This window comes from Anolis sagrei, chromosome 1 (assembly GCF_037176765.1).
Source record: "Anolis sagrei isolate rAnoSag1 chromosome 1, rAnoSag1.mat, whole genome shotgun sequence".
Lineage (NCBI taxonomy): Eukaryota > Metazoa > Chordata > Lepidosauria > Squamata > Dactyloidae > Anolis > Anolis sagrei.
Window position 1 is genome coordinate 222,788,197 of NC_090021.1, and position 25,485 is coordinate 222,813,681.

The 25,485-nt window shown below is 38.6% G+C and overlaps 1 protein-coding gene across 1 annotated transcript in view; it reads right to left on the bottom strand.

Moving 5' to 3' along the window:
- GLI2 (GLI family zinc finger 2) overlaps nucleotides 1–25,485 on the bottom strand; it is a 253,158-nt gene that overhangs the window by 183,793 nt on the left and 43,880 nt on the right. Inside the window, exon 2 of the mRNA XM_060774321.2 lies at nucleotides 20,243–20,417. Within this exon, the coding sequence (XP_060630304.2) occupies nucleotides 20,243–20,387 (145 nt within the window). The 5' untranslated portion in view covers nucleotides 20,388–20,417. The remainder of the gene's footprint in view (nucleotides 1–20,242; nucleotides 20,418–25,485) is intronic.

Sequence of the window (25,485 nt, forward strand, 5' to 3'; positions counted from 1 at the left end):
GTTAAAAAGCAGTATGAAACGAAGAAAAAATAAGCCTGGAATGCCTTGCTTACCCTAGCCTGGGCTGCTAAACAATATGTCTTTTTTATTTCTAAGTGTAATAAATAGTCTCTCTGTGTCATCACCCGGATAAATATCTGATAGGAGCACACAAGAGGGCCTTCTGGGTGGTTGCTCCCAGGTCCTAAAAATCCTTTTTTTGAGAGGTTACACTCCTGCCCTCCTTGCTATCTTTCTGGAGGCAATTACAAATGTCTTTTTTTCTGCAGGCTTTATGTTTATGTATTGTATGTGAATTTGTGTCCCGGCATTGAATGTTTGCCGTGTATATGCTGTGCTCCGCCCTGAGTTCCCTTTGGAGTGAGAAGGGCAAAATATAAATGTTTTAAATAAATAAATAAGGTCTGATTGTACAATGAGAAAGGGCTTGATAATGCTTTTGGCTAGCCTTTATTGATAGTTGAAGTATATTTTCAAGCCTTGCATGTGATCATTTTTAGCATTCTTTGTTTTAACTTTTTAAAGCTGTTTTTGTAACAAGGGCTACAATAATTTTTAATAGATGCAATTGTGGCAACAGTTGGGGGTAATATGAATGACAACCCAAAAAAAGGAAATACATCACTGGCTGAATCAATTGTTTTGTAAATGAATAGTGAATCAATAGAAATGCGGTAAGCCCCAACAATTCAATGAGTCTAGTCTAGTTGAAACCACCAATTGAATTCAAGCCAGAAGCACTTTCCTTTGGTAGCATTTTTAGGGGGGGGGGGGAATCTGTTCAGCAGAATGAGCTTGTCATATTTTAGCGCTTAAATATAAACAAAGTAACAGGTAAATGAAGAACTGGCAATATAATGAACCAAGAATAGCCAAGAAAAATAGTCCTCATTTGCTTTCTCTTTTCACCTAGCCATCTCAAAGAAACACATTCATTCTGTTGCTTTCTAACTTTTCAAGCCTCCTAAATTCATTTTCTCAGTGTAACATGTTCACCTGAATAGATTTGCTTAGAGTGTCATCCAACCACTAAAAACTCACAATTGGCCACTAAATGATGCCTGGTTTAAGTGCTGAATTCATAGTGTCATATGTGGTTTCCACCCAAAACCATACATTCATCCAAGTTTACCTTCATTCGGGAACCTCAGGAAATCATTGGTGAACCCAGCTCTAATCTCAGGTATATAATTAAACCACCAAGCCACCTATATTTATGATTTTCTCAATGTGAAAGTTAACCCTCTTGGCTTGGCTTCCTTAAAATCCCTTAGGGAAGTGGTAGGGAATCTTTGGCCTTTCAAAAGGGATGGATTTTAATTCCTACAGCAATAAACAAGCTTCCAAATCAAAGACCTCTCCCACTAGCCTATGACAACACAGACAAAGGTGAAGGATGATAGGAGCTGTAATCCAACAGCATCTGGAAGGCCATACATTCCTCATGACTGCATAATCTGCTGTCTTTAATTTGGTTAGGTTTGGTAATTTATTAGAAGAGCCAATAGGGGTCCTAAGCCCAGAATTTAAACTATCAGAGCTATAGTACTGCCTCAGCGGCTAAAAGAAATGGATGTTAATAAGAGTACTCTACATCAGATGGAGAAAAAGTGGCCCCAAGGTTGCATGTGTTCCCAAGCTCTTTTTGTGGTCCTGAGCCCCTTCAGATTCTCCACATTGTACTTATTTTGGCTAAAAAGGGGGGAATTGCCTTGCCAAGAACCCAGCCAAATTTTATATTTATCAAATAACCATTCTCTGCTGCTCAATACTGAGAAAAACACACTAAAGTAGACTTTCACCTGGGTCCAGGTTTTGGATTTTTGTAAGCATTTTTGGCACTTTGGCCCTCGAAGGGAACAGAAAATTGTGTGTGCAAATGCATGCGCACGTGCACACACACACACCATATAATCTTCAGTTGTCCTATAGAAGAGCACCCATGATTGTTCTTTGAAAACCCACTCCCAAAATCAAGTATGGGAATGTACAAATATTTCCGCCATGAAAGCCTTTGACAACACAATGCACAAGTACCTAAACATCAGATGTTGGGAACCTTGCCCAGTGCCTTAAATTAAACTAGTTCTCTGACAGCCACATGCACTGTTTAAGTCTGATTGAACAATCATGAGTCTGTCTGGGAACCAGTAACACATTTTTTCTTTGACAAAATGCATTTTCATGTGCATGGAGTTGACACAGGAAAACACACAGGCTTCATTTCTATCATCTGCAAAATCTAGCACAATAACTATCACTAGTGCTTTAGTCAAATGCGTTTTGATTCCCACTCTAAGCATACTTCTGGAAAGAAAAAAAACTTTACTAGAGCAAATCATAATAACTTCCACAGAAGCCCACCAAATTTCTTAGCAGATTCATCACCTTTGTGGGTTTTTAAATGTGTGTTTTGATATTTTCTCCAGCTGCTAACACTTTGGAAAGAGCATGGCTGACTCTAATTACAGGCCAGCATTAGAGAGGGAGATTCCTGTGCCAACTGCAACTCTACAAGTTGTCTCAACGCGTTCCTGCTTGTATGCAAAAGGAAGCAAAGAGAATCGCATCTCAATGCCAAGATGTAACATGCTACCTGAATAAATGAGTGGTAGTGGCAGGAGGTAAGAAAGTTCATTAACAAAACAGGATATTGACCGGTTCCTATTATGTAGTTCCATTTGATTAAAACAACAACAAAAAGAAACACATGAAAATGGGAAGTGCGAGCAACTCCAATCCCCACAATGCTCTTGTAGAATGCAAAGTTTAGACTTCGCATTCAGCATTAAAACCAAGCTCTGAAAAAGCAAAACTGCCATTCTAACCCAGCCTCTTCATGTATTGGAGTAAATTTCCAATCCCCCCAGGATTATGTTGGGTTAGATGATGGAATCTGTGGTCATCTACTTATGGAAAGCTGATTGTAGATCAACTTAAATGAACAGCTGGAATGTGTCCAGAGGAGGGCGACTAAAATGATCAAGGGTCTGGAGAACAAGCCCTATGAGGAGCGGCTTAGGGAACTGGGCATGTTTAGCCTGAAGAAGAGAAGGCTGAGAGGAGATATGATAGCCATGTATAAATATGTGAGAGGAAGCCACAGGGAGGAGGGAGCAAGCTTGTTTTCTGCTTCCTTGGAGACTAGGACGCGGAACAATGGCTTCAAACTACAAGAGAGGAGATTCCATCTAAACATTAGGAAGAACTTCCTGACTGTGAGAGCCGTTCAGCAGTGGAACTCTCTGCCCCGGAGTGTGGTGGAGGCTCCTTCTTTGGAAGCTTTTAAGCAGAGGCTGGATGGCCATTTGTCAGGGGTGATTTGAATGCAATATTCCTGCTTCTTGGCAGGGAGTTGGACTGGATGGCCCAAGAGGTCTCTTCCAACTCTTTGATTCTATGATTCTATTCTATGATTCTATGATTCTAACAGAAAAGAAAATTAGAGAAAGCTGATTTACAGACTTGTCTGATAAACTTTAAGGAATGGAAAAGAAAGTCTGCCTCCATGTATACCAGAATCCTGTTTACAATTATAACCAGATCAAGATGGTGAAAACATATATGCAGGGAATGAATGCAATATTACATTGATAATGATAGGACTTACCAATATTTCTTCTGTTGAGATTGTACCTGAATAAATCAATTAAAATCTGTCAATGTTAACATAAATTTTCTAACCAATAATGTGTTTTTGCATCACTTCTCATCAGCTGGCCCAAAATGGATCTCTGCAAATTGTTTAGGAGTGGAGAGATGGTTGTGGTGTGTGTTTATTTTGGATTAGATGACTTTTGCCCTCTTTCATCATAACAATTTGACATTTCCTTTACATCTGCACAAAGCGATCTGAAACCAAGGAGCCACTTTCTTATCGCACTGTCCTTTTTAAACAAACTCTAGACCAAAATAATTCAATTATATATAAAAATATCTTGTCTGACTTTAAATTTACATGACCTATTAAACCAGTTCGCTTTCAACACAACCAAAAGTGGGAGGGAGGGAACCACTGTGCTGGACCCCCCAGGAATTGCATGTTTTGTTTTTAAGCTGCGCATTTGGATTTGCATAGTTACATAGCGAGTCTTATCAAAACCTTGACTTTAGCTGTTTATTTAGAAATGGATCTCCTATAAGCAGCATTTCTTGGATCCTTTTCATAGACAAGTATAAATCCACATGACAGAAAGGGGCTCAACGTTTTGACCTCAGTATTATGGATCCCAGACTTTGAAAAAGCTCTTTCACAAACAGCATGTGGAATCTCCTCAGGATCTTACTTGGAGAGTGGCCTGCTTGCATTCCCCTTGGAACCTATGAAAACTGAAAGAGGCTAAAAAGCAAGATGTTTACATAAATAGCCATGTTGCCAATCAAACTGTCCGCAAGGCGCCCAGGAGCCTCCTGACTGTAAGTCATCCCTTTCCAGGGGAGAACAACTTGGAGACTGAAAGGACTCCTTAGGAATCCCACCTGGGCCTCTCGCATATCTTCTATCCAAACACCTTTTCCATCCTTCTACAAAGATATTACAGACCTTTGACTCCATCATTGCCTTTTTCTGTATTCATTGCATTTATTTCTTTATCAATGTAAGGGACTCATGAGTGAAATCCAATTTATTATAGTAAGGCTAATCAACATGATGCCTCCCACAGTGCCTAATTAGTAATAGAAGCTATTCTTGACTTGTAAGCCTTTGCACCATAGATCTTAATGTCTATAGGACAGGGTTGTGATTGAGTGCAGAAAAAAGACACCTTACACATGGTGAAATTCAATGTGGTTGTGATGATTTCCTCAGGTCCTAGAGGTGAGACCCAAGACTGAGTAATGACAAAGCCAAGATGATACTGGGATATTCTATTTTCCTGGGACCAATTGCTGTCATTGTAGACTACAATTGCCTCCTATCTCTACACATTGTTCAGACAACCAATGACTGTCTGGTGTTTTAAAATATAGAGCTATAGGTATTCTGTCAGGCTGAGCAGACTTTAGTTGCCATTGTAACATGGATCTAAACCCTTGCAATATAATCTCTTTCTGTTGTTGGCTTCACATTCACTTACTCCATTTTTTGGGGCAGATTTGTGATTTCTTCTTACTGTGATAGGTTCAAACGCCCACACACACAAAATGGGGCATGGTTTGATGAAGGGGTGCTATGATGACCTCTATGATTTTTTTTTAAAAAAACTATAGAAAGAAGATATTTTTGTTTTAGTACACCTCTGAATTTTTTTTTTAAAAAAACTGACTTTAGAGTAGAAATAATATATTGCAGATGGTGCTAGGAATTGTCAGAAAACAGTCCAAAACAACAGAAATGTCATTTAGATTTGTTTTGTTTTTGCAAGAAATGCAAGAAATGGTGCAACTTCCTGACTTATTTGCCACAACTATAGCTAAATGTCATTTAATCTTATATTCTTACATTTAGTGTGCCACACAATTGCATCTGATACAATTCTCCAATGAAGTTCAATCACCTTTGTAGATTAGGGTAATATGTAGACCCTAGGTTGCATTTGGCCCTTCCCGTGTTTGGCCCCCATCAAATTAAACCACTGCTATCACCAGCACAAAAATGTTCAAAAGAAGGTTCTGAAAGCATTCAGGGGTGGCAAGTTCCCCCCAAAAGTGCATCTTTTATTTCTTTCTAAAGGAATTGAATTCCCAGTCATATTTTCTTTCCAATTTTCAAATACACATGAACACATTTTCAGAGGGAATGGGGTTAGATCTATCCCCACAGAGAGGTCAAAGTTGTCTTGTAGGCATATCAAAGTTGCCCACTCCTGGCATAGATCCATAGTCTGACAGGAAAGGAAAGATACTTGCTCAAGTCTAGAAAAACCCCACAAATGTATTTTCTACCACTGATGTGGGAAAATAAAAGAGTTCATACAGGAAGAGCATATGTAGGAGTTTAAAGTTACAGTTCTCAGCTCTTATACATAAGTCCAATTTGATTTGTTTATCATTTTGTAAGAAAATTTTGTACAGGCTTAACTAGGGAGAACTAAAGGAAACACCTCTATTTAAATATTTTGATTTAAATTATAGTATTAGTAAAGTTCCAAATAACCGAAATTTGATGAATATTTCTGATTGATTGTATGTTTTGCTATGGTTGTTTTTATTCAGTGACTTTAACTGTTTATTTAACTCTTAATTTTAATTGTTTTGTTCTTTTTTGTTTATTCTGTCATTTGCATATGACATTTAATGTTTGCCATTTTATTTTTTGGAAGTCGCCCTGAATCGCCTTGGTTAAAATTATTATTATTATTATTATTATTATTATTATTATTATTATTAAATTATAGCATTAGTAAAGTTCCAAATAACCAAATTTTGTTGTAAATCTACACCCTCTTTTTCTCTGTGTATACTCAAACAACCTTTTTTTTTTTTGCAGAAGTAAGAAGAAATAACATGTGAGTGACCACTCCAAGATTCACTAGTATCTCCATTCTTTCAACTATATCAGCACTGTGGTGATGAAAATGGTGGCAGCAAAAGTTGGATAGTGAGAAAAGTTGTCAGTGTCAGTGGAAGAAAAAAAGGAACAGTGAACTCTGGCCATTTTTGAAAATGGTGACAAAACTGACTTGCTTTAGTTTCTCATAAATCCTCAATCTTGACATCAGGGTCACAGAGTTCTTACTAAGAACCACAGCAAGCATTCTGTTAGCCCCCAACAGGGCAATAGATAGATCAGTGATACTCAACCTTCCTAATACCGCGACCCCTTAATACAGTTCCTCATGTTGTGGTGACCCCCAACCATAACATTATTTAGTTGCTACTTCATAACTGTAATTTTGCTTCTGTTATGAATTGTCATGTAAATATCTGATATGCAAGATGTATTTTCATTCACTGGATCAAATTTGGCACAAATACCCTATACGCCCAAATTTGAATACTAGTAGGGCTGGGAGGGGGGTTGATTTTATCATTTGGGAGTTTTAGTTGCTGGGATTTATAGTTCACCTACAATCTAAGAGCATTCTGAACTCCAACAATATAATTGAGCCAAGCTTTCCACACAGAACCCTCATGACCAACAGAAAATACTGTTTTCTGATGGGCTTTGGAGACCCCTCTGACACCCCCTCGCGACCCCCTCAGGGGTCCCGACCCCCAGGTTGAGAAACACTGAGATAGATGATCAAGATAGATAATAGACAGACAGCAATAGCATGTTAGGCTACACCAATAAGCATAAATCAATCAGTCAGTTAATCTGCAAACTATAATGCAGTACTTAAACTTCTCTCCCCATGCAGACTTAGTCAAAAGAAACATGCCAAATCCACCTCAGCCCCTGAAGTCAAATGTGAAGGAAGCAACACAGTCCTTCCCCATTCGCTCTTTAGGCACTCTGCTGTCTTTAAGGGGGCAGGGTGGGGAATAGGAGCCCCATTTCTAGGTGTCAGTCCATGGACGGTGTTTTTAAGAGCATTTTTCTTTGCCATTTGCTTGACCCCGAGAGCAGTCCCACTGCTCTGCAAAGGCAGCTGTGGAATGCTCTGCCAAGCCCCATCAATTATTTAGCGTCAAGGAAAAAGACTTAATCTGTGTGATAAAAAGATGGATTCTATCTGGAGCATGTTCTCTTTTAAAAGTGATTTACACGACCGATCTCTCCAGGCCCTCTCCGCAATGTAATTATTTATTTTGTATTAGCAGTCTTCCTTCAACTTGGGATATTTTTATCTTTTGTAGCCTTTAAATAGGAGAGGGGAAACCTGCTAAGCCCCTATTGGTGATTTTTCAAAACTTTGCCTTACAAATCTTTGAGCCTATCCAAACTTTGCTTTAAGATGTGTATTTCCTTCATACATTGGATGGATGATGTCACTGAGGCTTCATGTGTTATATATTTATTCACAATGTTTTTGAATCATGGAAGTTGTAGGCATCAGCACTATTTGGCAGGGAAGGATAAAAACCTTGTAAAATGACAAATCTGATGATTCCATAGCACTGAGTCATGGCAATTAATTTGGTTTCAAACTACATCAACTCTATAGTATATATAGTATATGTGCCCTATGCTTGTGCCTGCATGTAAACAGGATATGTTGCATGTGCCAAGGAACACTCTGTTACACATCCCAGGAAAATATAGTTGGTCCTGGGCACTATGATCAGAGAAGGACAAGTAGGGTTCTCACAAGCTACAGAATAAAATATAAGGCAATGGTGATGGATATGTCCCCTTTTCAGATCATGTGAACTGCAGATTCCATTACTTTTAGGCAGCATAGTGTTACGAGGGCCACAGATTTACCAGCTAATATTTTTCACAAGACTGAGAGTTTTCCTGTGTTGTGGAAGCACCAACAACTTTTCTTTATTCACACTCTACCTTAAAAATCTTCCCAACAACAAAGCATTAGTTGAAGAGTTTTAGAGAATATGAAGAAACTGCAGATGTATTCAGAGCATCTGGAGCAGACCCAATGATGTCTTAGTACAGCTGTCATAAATCTAGGAAGTAATAAGTGATTATAGTAACAAAAGCAAGGGGGAAACTGTCCCTTCAACAGAGTGGCAAGACTAATTTCACATTCATATCTCAGAATGACAATGTGGCTTTAGACAGGGCATTCTAATTAGTATGTAAAATAAAGTACAGAACTTTATTTTGTCCAGTAGTTTCGGTTTTGGAAGACTTACCCTGTAGAATGACCATCTCTTAAAGTGCTTTGATTATTTAAATCAAACATTTAGCAACTAAAATATAATATGCTGTTTTTAAACAGGATACTTATAGGACAAAGCAAATGGTGCCAGTTAGCATGCAGATGCATTCACAAAATCAGTTTGGCATATTTATTTGTTTATTTATTTATTTAAAACATTTATATTCTGTCCTTCTCACCCCACAGGGGACTCAGGGCAGAGCACAACATATAAACGGCAAACATTCAATGCCAAGACATAAAACCATAAACATATACAAACATTAAAATCACTTGTATTCACATTAAAAGTTGCTTAAAAAACATCTCAGGACACCATTTTGCCTCATATGAGAGTCTTCCATCTGAAACATGTTTGTGTGAATCATTTCTCAGTTACTTTAAATTGGGGCAGCAGTAGTGCTGAAAGGACACACTTCTGAGTTGATAGGGCCTTCCTATAGTCAAGCTGCATATGTAAGAACACTGAGGTCTTTGTTATGTTATGGTAAGTCAGGCCGAGGCCTAAGCAAGGAGTTCAGTCACTGATGCATACTTTATCAGGATGCAGTGATCCAGAAGAGGCTGGCACAGGTTGCAACTAGGGGAGCAAGATAAAAAAGAGGACAAAGTTCTTGCAACTTTAGTGGCAAACCTTGATTTACAGCATCAGCAACAAGAAGCACTAGAGCGAAATGAATCTTTTACAAGCTTTCTTTTGCTGATTATGTCATGTAGCAATTTCAGCAAAAAAATGAAGCAAATCTGTTTGTCTCCATGATATCTTCTTCCTTGTTGAAAGAAAGAAAGAAAGAAAGAAAGAAAGGAAAGAAAGAAAGAAAGAAAGAAAGAGGCCACTGCAATTAAAAAAGAAATTGAGAGACATACAGTGTCAGTAAGTAATATCAGTATGCATGGGATCTTGTAGCACCTTTGAAACTAATTGAATAAGAGAGGTTATACCATAAGGTTTTGGAGACATGGGGCAGATCTCAACTGACTCTCTACCCAGGGCCTGTGTCCGACAGGCTCTCCCCAGGTGATAGTTTGGCACAACCCTTAGTGCCCCCTTCCATTCTCCATGTTGCAGAGTTCTCCAGCCACAACATGGGTCCTATAGGTCAACCATCATCTGCAGTGATATCAGCCAGGGCAGTGGGGAGGAGAGAGGGAAAAAGGAGGGATCCTTCCTCCTCTGCTTTCTCGCTTCTCCAATTATCCTGTTGCCTCAGCCGATGTCACTGCAGGTGATGGCTGACCAAACTTGGGAAATACAGGATGGCAATGAGAACATTTGTGGCCAATTTTGTTCTGGTAACTGGCCCAACTGTTTAGATGGACCCAAAATCTGGGCCAGAATTTGAACTAATCCCCAACTTTCATTCATGTGGGGCAATGCTGCATTAAGGTGGCCTTGCCCCGCAGAGTTTGGCTTCCGTAGAGCTCACCCAAGCCCATTCAGATCAGTGTAGATGTGCCCATAAGTCTATTTCCTTCTTAACTAATTCAGCTGGACTTGATCTCTAGGTTTTAAAATACTGTCTCCCAATGTGTTTAATTTGAAGCATACACTTGCTGTTTGGAGACAGCTATTAGCATAAAAATGATATTAAAAATGAGTAATATCCTTTACAGGATGCATCTGATCTGAGACAGCACAATGAAAATTTACAAATCTTTTGAGTGCATATGAAACATTTGGAAAACTCTAAGTCATTAAGTCACTGGGGAGTGTCCCTTCCTTTGTTGTCAAGGGCAGGAATACCAACAAATTCTGGGGAAAGGTAGAATGCACTTGAGCTTTGAGTGTCAGGGACAAAAAACCTACTAAGTCAGCATACACAAGAGGCATCTAGTAAGCCTACAAAGATTTCAGCTACACTATTGGAAATGCATCTAGCATGGATATCAATCAAACCACTTTACACTCAGAAAACTTTAAGTACACAGTTTAAAGCCACTTTGAGTCCCCTTCGGGGGAGATAAAGCGGGGTATTAATAATGCAGTTGTAATAATATTTATTATTATTATTATTATTACAACTGCATACCTGCACAAAATAATAATAATAATAATAATAATAATAATAAATATTATTACACCTGCACACAAGTCACAAAGTACTTCTCCCCATTCTGCTGTCTAACTGTTTCTGTGTGTCACATCAGAAGAACTGATCTCAGTTGCCAGCTATATCTTCTTCTATACCAGTCATGGGCAAACTTGGACCCTCCAGGTTCCTATCAGCCGGTACGCTGGCTGGGATTTTGGGAGTTGAAGTCCAAAATATCTGGTGTGCCGAAGTTTGCCCATGACTGTTCTATGCTGTATCCCATGAGTATTTGCAGCCATTAAAACTTACTGATCAAAAGAAAGGAACTGTGTAAAAACTAGTGCAGAAGTTATACTGAGGTTCCATTTACTAGGTTCAATTAGCTAATTTGGGATCATGCCAGAAGGCTGAATGTGCTTTCCTATGAATGAATGTTCTATCAACTACATTTGCACTCACATTGTACTTGCAGTCATACACTCTGTTACAATTTTAATCCTTATTACTTTCAATGTAATATGTTTCTGAGCTGCAAAAGTGGCTAATTCAAAAACTAATAGCGTCCTACCTAACAAGATAACTAACTAGTTTCAAAAATTTCAAAATCCTGTCTGAGACTGTAGGATAAAATTTTCTCTGGGAAAGAAACATGTTAGCAAAAGATTTATTCTTACAAATCTTATGCTGTGTATAAGAGAACTGCCAAGGTCTAAATGCAGGTCAGCGTACATAGCTTCCATTTCCTTTGCACAATATTTTCTTCTACTCCAGCAGACGAAAAAGGTTCAGAAGATTTATTTAAATGTATATAACTATCTCTTATGCTTCCTTTTTCTATCAAAACCAAGCAAACAGTTCTTTGGAGGAGTCACTGGCCTGCTAAGGAGAGCAGGCTTAAGTGGCAGTTACTATTTTCTTGTTCTTTTAATTCTAAGGAACGCATGCACAGCTGCCATTTTTGCATTGGTTTGTTTGTTTAAGGGCTACTGAAGCTTTCCTTACCTCCCATCTTCTCTTTCACACACCCACAGCTAGAGCTTTGGTCTATCTTTCAAGACACTTCTGCATTTCCTATGACTTTTGGGTCCCTGAAATCCCTCATAAGCACTCTGAGATATTACACATTTCATATTCATACATGGAAGAGGCATAGAAAAGTAGAATATTCAAAAATTATGAAAACTAATGCAATAGAGCAAACACAAGTGACTAAATAATTTTAGACCAAAAGTGGACAGCAGCAACCCCGTTGTCTGGCTTTAAACAATTCTTCCTCTGAATTGAGGGAGGGTATTGTGGGCAAGCATACCTATGCTGAGTTGTTTGTTTTGCTCCACAGTCACACAAAGTTAAGGCTAATACAACCTTTCTCATAGCCTTCCTCAATATACACAGTCAGATTATGAATTTGAGCTGTACAGTTTTCCCTGTCCTGAAACCTGCTTGTTGTGTAATAAGCTGGGGTTCAACAACATGTCCTAATTGATTTAATAGCATCCTTTCATATATTTTATATAGATGACATAAGAAAGAGATTGGTTGGTAGTTCCTGGTATTGGAGGTGTCTTTACCAGGTTTTAAAATGGCAATGATCTTAGTTTTCCTAACTGGGAATCTATTTGTGTGCCACGCATTGATTATAAAATTTCAAAAGACAGTTTTCCGCTTTGGGGGCCAAGTGTTTGATTTGCTCCATCATTAAATCATCTAGACCAGGTGCTTTACATCGCTTAATAGCTCCTAAGTTTTTTTAAAAAACCTGATGAGAAAAAGCCTGAACTGACAAGAATCTTCACAGATTGGGACTGATTCTGTACATAATCCATATGTGATAATTTTGCATAGAATACAGCACTCTATTCACAGAAAACAGCATATTCTGCACAGAAAATGACTGAGGTAGCTTAGTCATCTAAACATTTCAAGTTTTGTTGTGTGGGGGACATTTGGTAAAAATATGGTCTTCGTGGCTTCTCTTTTGACATGCTATATAGCTGAAAGAAATCCCAAGGGTCATCCAGTTCAACTCTCTAACATGCAGGAAAAGCATAACCAAAGATGGTCATCCAGGCTCTGGTTTAAAAACATCCAAGAAGGAGATTCCATCAGGCTCTCTCAGTGTATTCCCTTGTTGAAAAGGTCTTACCATAAGGATACTTTCCCCTAATGTTTAGGTAGAATCCCTTTTCCTGTAGTCTGAGATGTGTGTATAAGTAAGGGATAGTAGTCATAGTATGGAACATGAACACAGAAAGCAAGACAAACAAAGAATGCTATGGAGGAAAAAGAAAACTTCATGTGATCTGACAGGGGATAATGATTTTTCTTTGCCTCATGTATAAGAGCCTTTGAGATCTCAACATAAAAGAGCAGTCTGCCTCTCTGAGTCTCATAGGGAAAAAAACCTTCCTAGCCCTGTGACAGAAATGTACACCATAGCATATTCGATTCCAGCCATTCTGTACTTCAAGCACATGTGGAAAACAGTGAGCTCTGTTTAATCAACGGATACATTAATTTCTAAGAAATATTACCTAGCAGGAAGAGTGCATGCTGGTTTTCACAGGCTTCAAGCTTAGCTTTCTCATGTTTACACCAAATGACTTGTTGGACTTCATTATACACCAAGTATTTCTATAGATCAGAGGCAGTGAGACCTATGCAACTAACATAAAATAAATTACCACCTCATGATAAATGGTTCTATTAGCAATCCAGATTGTTAAACTCTGATAGAACAGAATGGAGGGCGCACCGGCCCATTCATTCTCCCTCCGGCAGATACCAAGTTGTAAATAGGTTATTTTGTGTGTAAATAACACATTAAAACTCAGCATTAGCTGTGTCTTTTGATAGAGAGGAAATTGTTCCAAATAAATAATCCCGGACAGGAATGTAAAATAAGCCAGATTTAATAGTGCATGCCTCCCGTAGCCGTGTTAAACATGACTAAAATGATAAATCCCAGAATATACTAATAGTAAACCATGTTCTGACATCAAAGTAATGAGGCTATATTTTTACCCAGCTTTAGAAATACTAAAATTAGTCGTGACAGAACCAGACACCAGGAAAAAAATGTTGCCAACATAAACATCATCAATTCAGCAGACTGGTATTTCTGTCATAGGAGTTTGCTGTGTTATGGGGTACAAAGTGGTCTTTCCTGGACTTGGTTTCCAATAAAGCAATTGACATTCCAAATTAAAGCTGAATTGAGTATTCTCAAATATTCCAATTCTAATTGCACTAGCCAGATTATTTTTAAATCATCCAAATTCATATTATCTAGAAAGTGAAATTTTACTTCAGTTGTATAATTTTAGACATGACATATTTTCCTTGTTTTGATTTTGGCAGAATTCTGAATAGAAATCCCCCAAGCCAACAGCTGTCAAATACTGAATACTGTTGCAAGATACTGTAGATTCAAGACAAAATACTCAAATATTATATGTATGTGCCTTCAACTTTCTTGTCGACATGGTAACTCCATGATTTTCAATGGGTTTTCTTAGGGATTGTTGTGATTTTTCAAATCATTTCCACCTTATGACAAACCCTAAAGCAATTGTATCACAGGGTTTTGTGGACAAGATTTGCTCACAGGGAATTTGCCTTTGCCTTCCTCTGAGGCTGAGAAAATATGACTTACCCAAGGCCATTCAGTAGATTTACATGGCAAAGAGAGAATTTGAACCCTGCCCTCCAGAATCATAGTCCAACACTCAAACTACTACACTACACTACCTTTATGGCATACTAGTCCTTTTCAAACAACCAAGAGCCTTGGATTTTTTTGGAAACTTATCAGGAGATTCCTCAGTAAGAAGAAACTAATCATGGATAAGCCCTTTTCCTTCTTTATGCTGTTGTAACATTTTGACTCCCGGTACTCTATTGGGAGTGCACCACCATATTTCACTGCCATTATTAAAACAGAAATGTTGAAAATGTTAAGATATCCCTATCATCATGAATACACCTGATTTTGGAAGATAATCAGGATTACATCTACTAACTAAGTTTATGAATACCATCAGCAAATTACCAGCTGTAGCATGCTGATGCTCTACAAGGTGAGTTGGAGATTTGCACGCAGCCCTTTCCTCCTGCCCAGATCTGAACGTACTAAAATTGGAGAATTTGCATCCCATCCTCCTGCCTGGGGATGATCAACAAAAACTGAAAACAGAGGGCCAGGCCTTAAGATTTGGAAACCCCAACACATAGTGTTGCTCATACTGTTATTCTATTACTGCAATCTTGACCTAACAGCCAAGGAGCAGGTGAAATGTACACATATAAGGAAAGTTGCCTATGTGGCACTGGCTTACAGTATTGTATGATCAAGAATGGTTTAAAAATTATATTATTTTATTGGTGGAACATAATGGACATAATAGTCTTCCTACCCTGTAGCTATTCTGATGTTTTAGACTCTAAGTCCCATTGGCCATGCTAGCTGGAGGTGATGGATTAATTTTGCTTAAATTTCTGGAGAGATTAAGCAAGAACCAAGCTTAACGGTCATTGCTGGCAATTTAGCCAATGCTTTCTTTCAGTGAATAGATAGAACATGTCCATACATGTCATTACCCAGTGCTTTTATCACAATCCTTCTGACATCATTGAACAATTTTCTTCATGCATTTCAACTTTTAAAATAGTACAACACTGAGTTTATAATTAAATTTATCTCTGATCACTAATGAAAAATATTTTTCACCCTTGAAACTAATACAGGTTAGAAAAAGAAAAGCCTAGTCTTATATTAGGTCACAACTGCCTAAATATGAGTATAGTATCAGTAATTACTCTTTGTCTTGTGATGGATAAAAAGATAAGAGAAAAATTGCAATGATGATAATGAGAATAAATAAATGAGAATAAGTGGTTCTGTTAAGCAAATGCTTAACAGAACCACTTATTCTCTATATAATCAGCATGCAGCAAATATCCTATAAACCCTGGGACTGAATCCAGCCTTTCCGGGGTCCTGATCCACAATCTGTGGATTCCACAGAAGCCATGTCTACTTACGTTTGAAACCATCTCTTGATGCTTTTATAGAGTTTCTATATTTTACTTCATTCTATAACAGTTGTTCCCAATCTTTGTTTGACCAGGAACCACTTGCCCAGGGATCCCTTGACCAGGCATTACTTGACCAAGGACCACTTTGACCAGGGACCACTCCCCAACATTAGTACCAAAAAGATTACAAATCAGTTTTTGGTCAACTTTAGTTTCGGTTTGGGGTGCTGATTCAGAAAATTGAATTGGCTAGACAACATCAGCTCTAGTTTCTCATATAGAACATATGCCATGGTCAGCAACAGGGAAGGAGTGGCAGGTGGCATGAAATGAGCAGAAATAAAATAAATAAAATAAATTAATAAATAAAGAGGAAGGAGTCTCGGGGACAGGATTTTCATCCTTGCAGCCCACTTGGTTGTCCGCAGCCCACAGATTAAGAACCACTGTTTTATAGTGATGCTGCCATTGTTGTGATTGAGAATATCTTTAAACTAAACTATGCAGCTATTTGTGGAGCCCTCCTTTTGTCTTTGACCCTGCCTGCCATCACTGCTGTTGCAGCCATGAAAAATCTCTCTGGAATTCAGTTTCAACCTCAGGCTGAAATATGTCCCCATCCTTACTAGTGCTATATATTCATAGTCAACTTCAGTAACCAAAACAGCATGCCTGCTGGAGAGGAAGGTTGGGTGAACACAATGTTTGTAACAGTATTTTAAAAAAACAGGGAGAGGGGGAATCCTACAGATAGATATAGAGACAAATACACATGAAACGTCTTTCTGGACAGTGTGGGTCTGGCAGCAGAAACACACTCAATGGGACTACCCTTTCCCTCCTTTTATTCCCTGCTGCAGCTGCCATTACACTGTGCCCTCCATTTTTTGTGATCATCCACCCCATTTTTTTCCTTTATTGCCAAAAGAAAGGTATGGCATTACTATTTTTATTCACATTCTTTTAGCAAGATATTTTTTCATCCATATCAAGGCATTGCAAGACTGATTTCTGTGTGTCAGTATCTCTCCCCTCCCTCAGCACCATCTCCATTCTCTTAATCAATAGATAAACGATCTTCACACTTTAACAATCATTCTATTTGGATCCAGGATCTAAACTTCAAAATCCAGACCCATCTCTCAAGAAATACCTTTCTAGCATTCTCCAGGGTGTCTGGTAACTTTTATTCTTTGCCAATGAAGTTATATCTGAAAGATAAAATAACCCAAAGCACTACGATTCCCGTCTCTTCTCTCCCTGCCTTCCCATACTCCTAGCAACTCTTGTCCTGGACATTTGGAGCCACTGCAGCAAAACTGGCATGTTTCCTTTGAACAAACGAAACAGTGATTCACAGTCTTTGAAACTGGAAATAGCCATAAGAAAGGAAACATTGGGAGCTTTCTCACTTCTGCAAACAAGGCTAAGTTATCTATCCACCAAATGGTAGGAGAAATAAAGAACATAGTAGGAGAAACAAAACAAAACAAACTTCTTTTTTCTATATTTTACTGCTCAAACAAGTAAGTGTGTTGTGTCAAGGGAAAAATATATGCTGCAGCAGTTTCTGTTCAGTGGTAAGAAATATTTTTGACAGGCCAAATAGCAGCTGAAGAAGTTTAGACAGCTGAAGATGCCACTTGTCACATTCCAGTGGTCAAATCCTGGCTAATTTGTTCCTTCATTGCCTACTGAGAGAGGCCACTCTGCACATGCAAGAAAAACAAGGAGGAGATTGGTGTCTAACCAACACAAGCAAAAGTCCTATGATTTTTGTTACTGCTGTTGCTCCTATCCTATAACACGAAACATTATCACTTTTACCATCCATTTTCTCTACAAAGGTCACATGCAACATAATTAAAGACAAAGAGATGTGGGCGAAGTATACAGTTTAGGAGAGGATTAAAAAAACCTTTTCAGCTTTGAGTGATACATATGATGCTACCTCAGGAGTTGGGAACTACAATTTTGTGTATCTGCATGTACATAGAAGTGATCCTGGTTTGTCTGCATTTTCCCTTACTGCTAGCATCAGGGAAATTGTGATTTCTATGCTGGGGAAAAGACAGGAGAGCCTTTAGCAATTAAAAAAAACTGGTGGTGGTGGAGAATGGGTATCAAGAAATCCAGTGGAGGTTGAAGTTCATCACTTGAGGGCTACATGTTTTACACCCTGGATTTAGGGAAAGGTTGTTCTTTTGTTAATTTGTTTCCCACCCCAGCCCCCCAGAACTGGGACCCAAGACAGATTGCAAAATGAAAGCAGATGCTAATAAAAAGATACCTGGATAGAATCTTACAAAATATTTAGTCCTAAAATATAATATAGTTATTTATAAATTTTAAAACAAAAATATATCAATATATTGTTGAAGGCTTTCATGGCTCAAATCACTGGGTTGTTGTAGGTTTTTCGGGCTATATGGCCATGTTCTAGAAGCATTCTCTTCTGACATTTTGCCTGCATCTATGGCAAGCATTTTCAGAGGTTGTGAGGTCTCACAACCTCTGAGGATGCTTGCCATAGATGCAAGCAAAACATCAGGAGAGAATGCTTCTAGAACATGGCTATATAGCCCGAAAAACCTACCACAAACCAAAAATATTTCAATTAAAAATACCATTAATAGCACCCTTCCTTAAAATCAAACAATTTACTCCCCCAAGCCTGGTGCATTTCAAAAGAAAGCAAAGTAGGGGCACCCACCTCAGAGAAGCCCCCCTCTCACATCCCCATCAACTGTGTTAGTGAACGTTCTGGGGCAGAAAGAACACTCCTGAAAATCCCAGATCATGAGTAGGCTTATAAGGATTGATGTTGTCTTTTACACAGCATCATTAACAGCACTTTGAACCGAGTTAGCAACCAATTGAGCTGTTTTTTACAAGGGAATCATGAACTCTGTTAACCACCTCAGTCATCATTTTAGCTGCAGCAATTCAGACTTGCTGAAATTCTAAACACTTTTCAAAGGCAATCCCAAATGAAGTAAATTATAGTACAGGCAGTCCCCACATTACAAACAAAATAGGTTCTGTAGGTTTGATCTTACATTGAATTTGGTTGTAAGTCGGAACAGGTATATTTTTAAGTGTAACTCCAGATAGATATAGATATAGCTGGAGGTGTATATATATATATATGTGTGTGTGTGTGTGTGTGTGTGTGTGTGTGTGTGTGCATGCTTTAGATGGCATAGGGAAGGGTTAACACCCCTGTGGTATTTGTTTTGTTGTCTGTTCTCCTGTTCAGAAGATTTCACCTCACTTTTTGTTGCTGTGATAATTGGATTTTGAAAAATTTGGCTTGTTATGGAAACAAGGACTGGTGAGAAAGCTTCAGTGGAGACACCTTTTCCCCCATGATAACTCTCCCAGGAGTGAATTTCCCTTCCTAAGGGTAGATTTCTCTCACTTCCTGTTGTCTCAGCCCTGTTCTTAGCTAAGAATTGTTTGTAAATTGGACGCTTGTATCTCAGGGACTCCATGTAATCTATTAATCTATGAAATCTTGGAAAAGGGGGTTTTTTGGACTACAAATTCCAGAATTCCATGGCTATGTTGGCTTAGGAATTCTAGCACTGCCATCCTATGAGGAAGGAAGATGGGGGGCAGGGGGAAGGGATGCCCTTCTTTTCGGACTGTGAGAGCAGCTAGTGAATTCTCCACAGATGTAGAAGAAAGGAAAAAAATTTCAAGGTTTTGAAGAATAGTTGGATTTTTCTTTAAAAAGCCACAATCAAATGAAGAAATCTGCATCATGTAAAGATATTGAAGTCTTACTTAGAGCTCCAAGTAGTTTGCATGTATTTTCAAGCATGATGCTTCTTATATTCTTATAGGGAGTTCAGGTTTATAAAAGTGCTATCTTTTCTTCCATTATTACTCTCTTAAGAAGTTATCATCAATCTTTACAAATTACCTCCAGATGTTTTCTGGATCAAATTAGGCAGCATGGGGCCACCTTGTTCTGAATTCACCTCATGTTCTTTTGGTAGCCATTAAAAAAACAGACACTACTATGAACAGATAATTTGTCTAAAGAGTTCCAGATTTTTTTGATGAAGGCAGAGCTGTGACATTCTTCCAGCAGAAGGAATATGTCCAAGTTAAATAAAAGTCTCCATCTCCTATTTTCTAGGGGAAAGTGCCACCTGATCACCAGTTGTGTTAATATCATACAGACCAGGGATGCTTTCCATCAAGGTCCCTTTCTGAGCCACATGTTGCCTAGTTAAAGATACCAATTCTGTGAATGCCTCGGATCTCCAAACTGTCGGTTTCCACTTCCAGGAAACTGTTAAGGCCAGGAGCTCCAATAAACTCTCCATATTCACACTTGGGTATATGCCTCTGTTCACATTAAATTGTAACAAGCTAATATAAGAGAGCTCCCATTGCTTTCAACGTGTGAGAAACATGGGAAAATAAAATAAGTACCTCCTTGTGTCACCACTGCTGCTGCTGCTGCCGCTGCAGCTAAAGGAATGGGTTTTTTCCCTGTTTCATTAAAGCCATTGCCTGCCTCCAGAAAGGCAGCTTTCCCTTCTTTTTTTCCAGCTGCTGTTGAGGTGGATGTTTCCATCTTACAGTTGCATATTCCAGCTTCTTGGCCCTTAAAAACAAGAGAGAAGAAAGGAAGGGAGTTCAATCATTTCCTCTATTAAAGATGCAAAAAAAGCCTTGTTTTATGGAAGCACTTACATCTCATTTCAAAAGATAATTAAAAACAATAACAACAACAAGCTGTTTAATTGCTCACTAAGGCTTTCTAAAGCTACTGTAATTATAACCATAAATATAATTATAATTATAATCAAGAAAAACCATGACTCCACTAAAGTTCCAAGCTTTCAACTTTTGGGGTTCTGTTCATGCCAAAAGCTAAGATTTATTTTCACATTTTAAAATAATTGGTGACCACGCCAAATTATTTTAAAAACACTAATCTAGGCTTTTGCTTTATATGTGATGTCACTAGGAATCACAAAATTTTGCAGCTTTTGATGAAAAACCTTGGAAAGTTGTTCAAACTGAGAGCTTTCCTCAGCCATGAAAATTGCTGATGACAGTGTTGCTGATGACCATAACAGTGTTAGCACAGAAAACAAACTTTTGAGAAACTCAATCTGTGAATGTTGAGATCTGCTATTATTTTTGGTTAAATGTTAAAGATAGACCAACAATAGGCATGATCAAGCAACATTAAACATTTTAAAGCTCAATCATTCAAATAAGTCTGTGCAAAAAAACAGTCTGTTGTATTGGTGCAATGGTCAGGAGTGTTTATTACTAGCTTCTCTTGATTCATCAGTTGCGCCCCTTCCTAGAATAGGAGGATCTAAAGACGGTGATACTCATGCTGGTAGCCTCAAGGTTGGATTTCTGCAATGTGCTTTACATTGGGTACCTCTGTACCAAATTTGGAAAGTTCATTTAGTTCAAATCACAGTAGCCAGACTACATCCAGGAATGAGCTATCACCCCATATTTTACAGTCACTCAACTCGTTTCCAATTTGTTTCCAGGAAAAGTACAGTGTTGGTTTTGATCTTTAAAGCCCTACATGGTTTAGGTCCAGGTAACCTATAGGATCGCCTTCTTTCATAACCTCAAGGTTAGACTTCTGCAATGTGCTTTACATTGGGCAGGTACCTCTGTACCAAATTCTGAAACTTCAGTTAGTTCAAATCACAACAGCCAGACTACATCCAGAAGTGAGCACATCACCCCATATTTTACAGTCACTCAACTGGTTTACAATTAGTTTCTAGGCAAAGTACAAAGTGTTGGTTTTGATCTTTAAAGCCTATATGGTTTAGGTCCAGGTTACCTATAGGATCGCCTTCTTCTGTACAACCCACCACTGAACACTTAAGTCCTCTGGGGAGCAGCTACCAGAACCCAACTGACGACCAACCCCCCAAAACTATGGAACAATCTGCCAGAAGAGTTCTGACAGCTAAATGAGCTGTCAGAAATTCAAGATACATCAGAAGACCAATCTCTTCTGGCAGACCTATACAGCCAGTTCTAAACAGTGAATTTTAACATAAATTGTATTGCTATTGGTGTGTATTTTGATATATGCATTTAATGGTGTTGTATTTGTCTGTCTTTTTTTAACCATGTTGAACTCTACCTTGAGTTGTAGAGAGAGATAGGTAATAAATAATAATAATTATTGATGGGACATTTAAAATAAATTGGCAGGATAGTTGTGTAGTGGTTTGAATGTTGAACTGCATCTCTGGAGATTAAAAATTTGAGTGCCCACTTGTCAATGGAAGCCCTCTGGGTGACTTTGGCCAAGTCATACTCTCTCAGCCTTATCGGGAGCCAAAAGCAAACCTTGCCACTAACAAATATTGCCAAGAAAATGCCTTAGGGTCACCATAAGTTAGAAGGGACTTGAAGGCACACACAGCAATGTTGTGAATGATACTTTTGAGCAAATGTTCCTAGCTGTGAGGTAACTGTGTGATTCTGCTCACAAAGACTTCAATGTAAATGTAAGTTTTGTTTGACAATCAAGGGACTGGAAGACTCAAAAATGACCCTTGGGTACTTTGGAGCTGCTGACTCTCTGATCTATGAATATGACATCAGCAGATTGGTCTCTCCAGGATATTTAAACAATCCTTAAGCAGCCAGATCTTCCACTCATACTTCACAATCTAGATGCTACAGTCTTGATCTATTATATTCTTATATATGAAGCTGACTTTCCAAGTCAGATGGCTGAAGAACAAGATGACACTTTCAAGGAAGCCAAATGTATTCTTTTCATGAGTAATGATGAGGCTACTTTAATAAAAAAACACGCTCAGTACTTTTTCCCCGCCCTCATCCGCCTCTTGATTCTCATGCACTCAAGCTTTTTCCATGGCCTTGTGCCAGGTAAAATTTATAAACTCAGTGACAGATTAATCCTAAGGGAGAGCCATTTGGCATGGAAAAATCCAGAAGGAAACCTCTTTTTATTTATTGGTAACGGCCATTCAGAAGTAGCTATATGGTAGAAGACTCTGTGCAATATCCAGGCGTGAGATTTTCCTCAGTCATTACTCTAAATTAGAAATCTCGGCTGCATTACCAAGTCTGCTCAACTGTATAAGTTTATCTGCAGGCAGAAAGCTGGGCAATTGATTCTGATGCCAAGAATGATTGCCACATTTTGAAACTGAAATATCATTCCAGCATGATGCTAAAATATTCAGAACTGCCCCAGATCTCAATAGGAAAACTACTGTATGATTTGCCCTGAATGACCCCAGTATTTTAACAGCTGCATTATATATACTGGAAGGGAGACATCCCAGTGGGATTTTAAAAGAAAACAACCCATAGAGATATATTCTCCGAAAAACAAAGAAGTTCTGAGCACTTCCCCAAGCATAGACTTCATCGGCACATAATGGTCAAAACAGGTTGATGAGGACTGAAACAAATCAGTCATTTGGGAATAAAGATGTATCCAGGAAAAATGTGGATGTTCATTTGTCTACTACTAGGAAAAGGGTAATCTTTGTTTAAGTGGAGCTAGTTAAATGCACATACACACACCTGTGCAACTTTTGTGGAGACAAAATTTAAATGCCAAAATAGACGTTTTAAATAATGTTTCTAATAAGACAATGACTGAGCCAGGATGATGTAGTGGTTCCATTGTTAAGACTATGGCTCTGAAGACCAGGATTTGAATCCTTGCTTGGCCATGAAAACCCACTGGGTGACCTTGGGCAAGTTACACTCTCTCAGTCTCAATGATAGATCTGCCTTCGAACTATCATAAGTCAAAAACTACTTGATGGCAACAACAATATAATAATAAAAACTTCTCCAAGTAGAGTTTGATGTTTAAAAGGAAATATGTGGCTTATCTAGATTAGTTGGAATGTGTCCAGAGGAGAGCGACTAAAATGATAAAAGGTCTGGAGAACAAGCCCTATGAGGAGCGGCTTAACGAGCTGGGCATGTTTAGCCTGAAGAAGAGAAGGCTGAGAGGGGATATGATAGCCATGTATAAATATGTGAGAGGAAGCCACATGGAGGAGGGAGCAAGCTTGTTTTCTGCTTCCCTGGAGACTAGGACGCGGAACAATGGCTTCAAACTACAAGAGAGGAGATTCCATCTGAACATTAGGAAGAACTTCCTGACTGTGAGAGCTGTTCAGCAGTGGAACTCTCTGCCCCGGAGTGTGGTGGAGGCTCCTTCTTTGGAAGCTTTTAAACAGAGGCTGGATGGCCATCTGTCAGGGGTGATTTGAATGCAATATTCCTGCTTCTTGGCAGGGGGTTGGACTGGATGGCCCATGAGGTCTCTTCCAACTCTTTGATTCTATGATTCTAGTTATGTTTTCAAACAGAAAATGAATACCAGTGAGTAAGGAGGAAGATGAGAGATGGTTCTGTTGAATTCTATGCCATTTCTCTCCTACACACAATTGTCCTTACGAAGGACCATAAATAGTTGTTCAGTTACTATTTAAGGGAAACACCAGCCTGACCAAGGAGTACCATGGATTTAAAATGGTAATGTACGCACCTAACTTTTCACTGTTTTTAACCTTGTTTTATTGTTTAATGTGGTTTGTGTAATTGTGTTTTATTGACTTTATAATGATTTATGATTTATTGTTTATATTGCCCATTTGCTTTGTTTATTATCTCACATTGTTAGCTGCCCTGAGTCCCCACGGGAGAGGGGGTGGAATACAAATAAAGTTTGATTGTTTGTTTGATTGATTGATTGATTGATTGACTTTCCTACTTTATTTATCTTATCAGAAGCAAACCAAGGGTACAGTTGTAATGTATTTTAAAAACATAAACACTTTCCTACTAAAATTACTACATTATACTTTCCATTTTGGCTCAGTGATGCACTCTACAGTATAAACATGCTCAAACATTGAGCTTTCTCAAGGATACCCTTCTCTGTGTTCCATCAGCAGAAAGCAATACATTATGAGGAGGCAAACAAGAGGGTCTTATCTACTATTGTACCCTAGATGTAGCCATGCCCTTCCTCTGGGAGCCTGATGGATCCCTGTCCAGATCAGTGGTTCCCAACCTGTGGGCTGTGAGACCTAAAATAAAGTCAGTGGCTCTAGATCATTAAATATGGTTTTCTGTGGGCAAGCAAATGGTGATTACCGATGGCATATGTTTCTGTATCAGAAACTAGAGCTGATGTGGTCTATTCAATGTAATTTTCTGAATCAGCACCCCAAATAACCAAACAGAATCTAAAGTTGATTCTATTCGTAACCCTTTTGGTATTAATGTTGGAGAGTGGTCCCTAGTCAAGTGGTCCCTGGTCAATAAAAGGTTGGGAACATCTGGTCCAGATGGACACTGCTGCTATCACCCATTTTGTGTGCTGATCAGTGCAGGGGAATGACTCTCCCTCCCAATGTTGCCACTGCAAGTGCCTGTCCATCTTGCATGGGGTCCCTGTGTGATCAGCAAGAAGATGGGAGTGGCTGTATCCCCACCTTGCTGATTACACAAGGATTTCATGTACAAATATCCACAGCCATATGTAGACACCAGTGTATGCATATGAGCAAAAAGAACAAAAAAAAAAGAGTCATTCCAAACTTGAGTCAGCAACTTGAATTGAGCTGTTGGAATTAGACTCTGAGCTGAAATTATCTTCATATGTTGATATCAGCCTA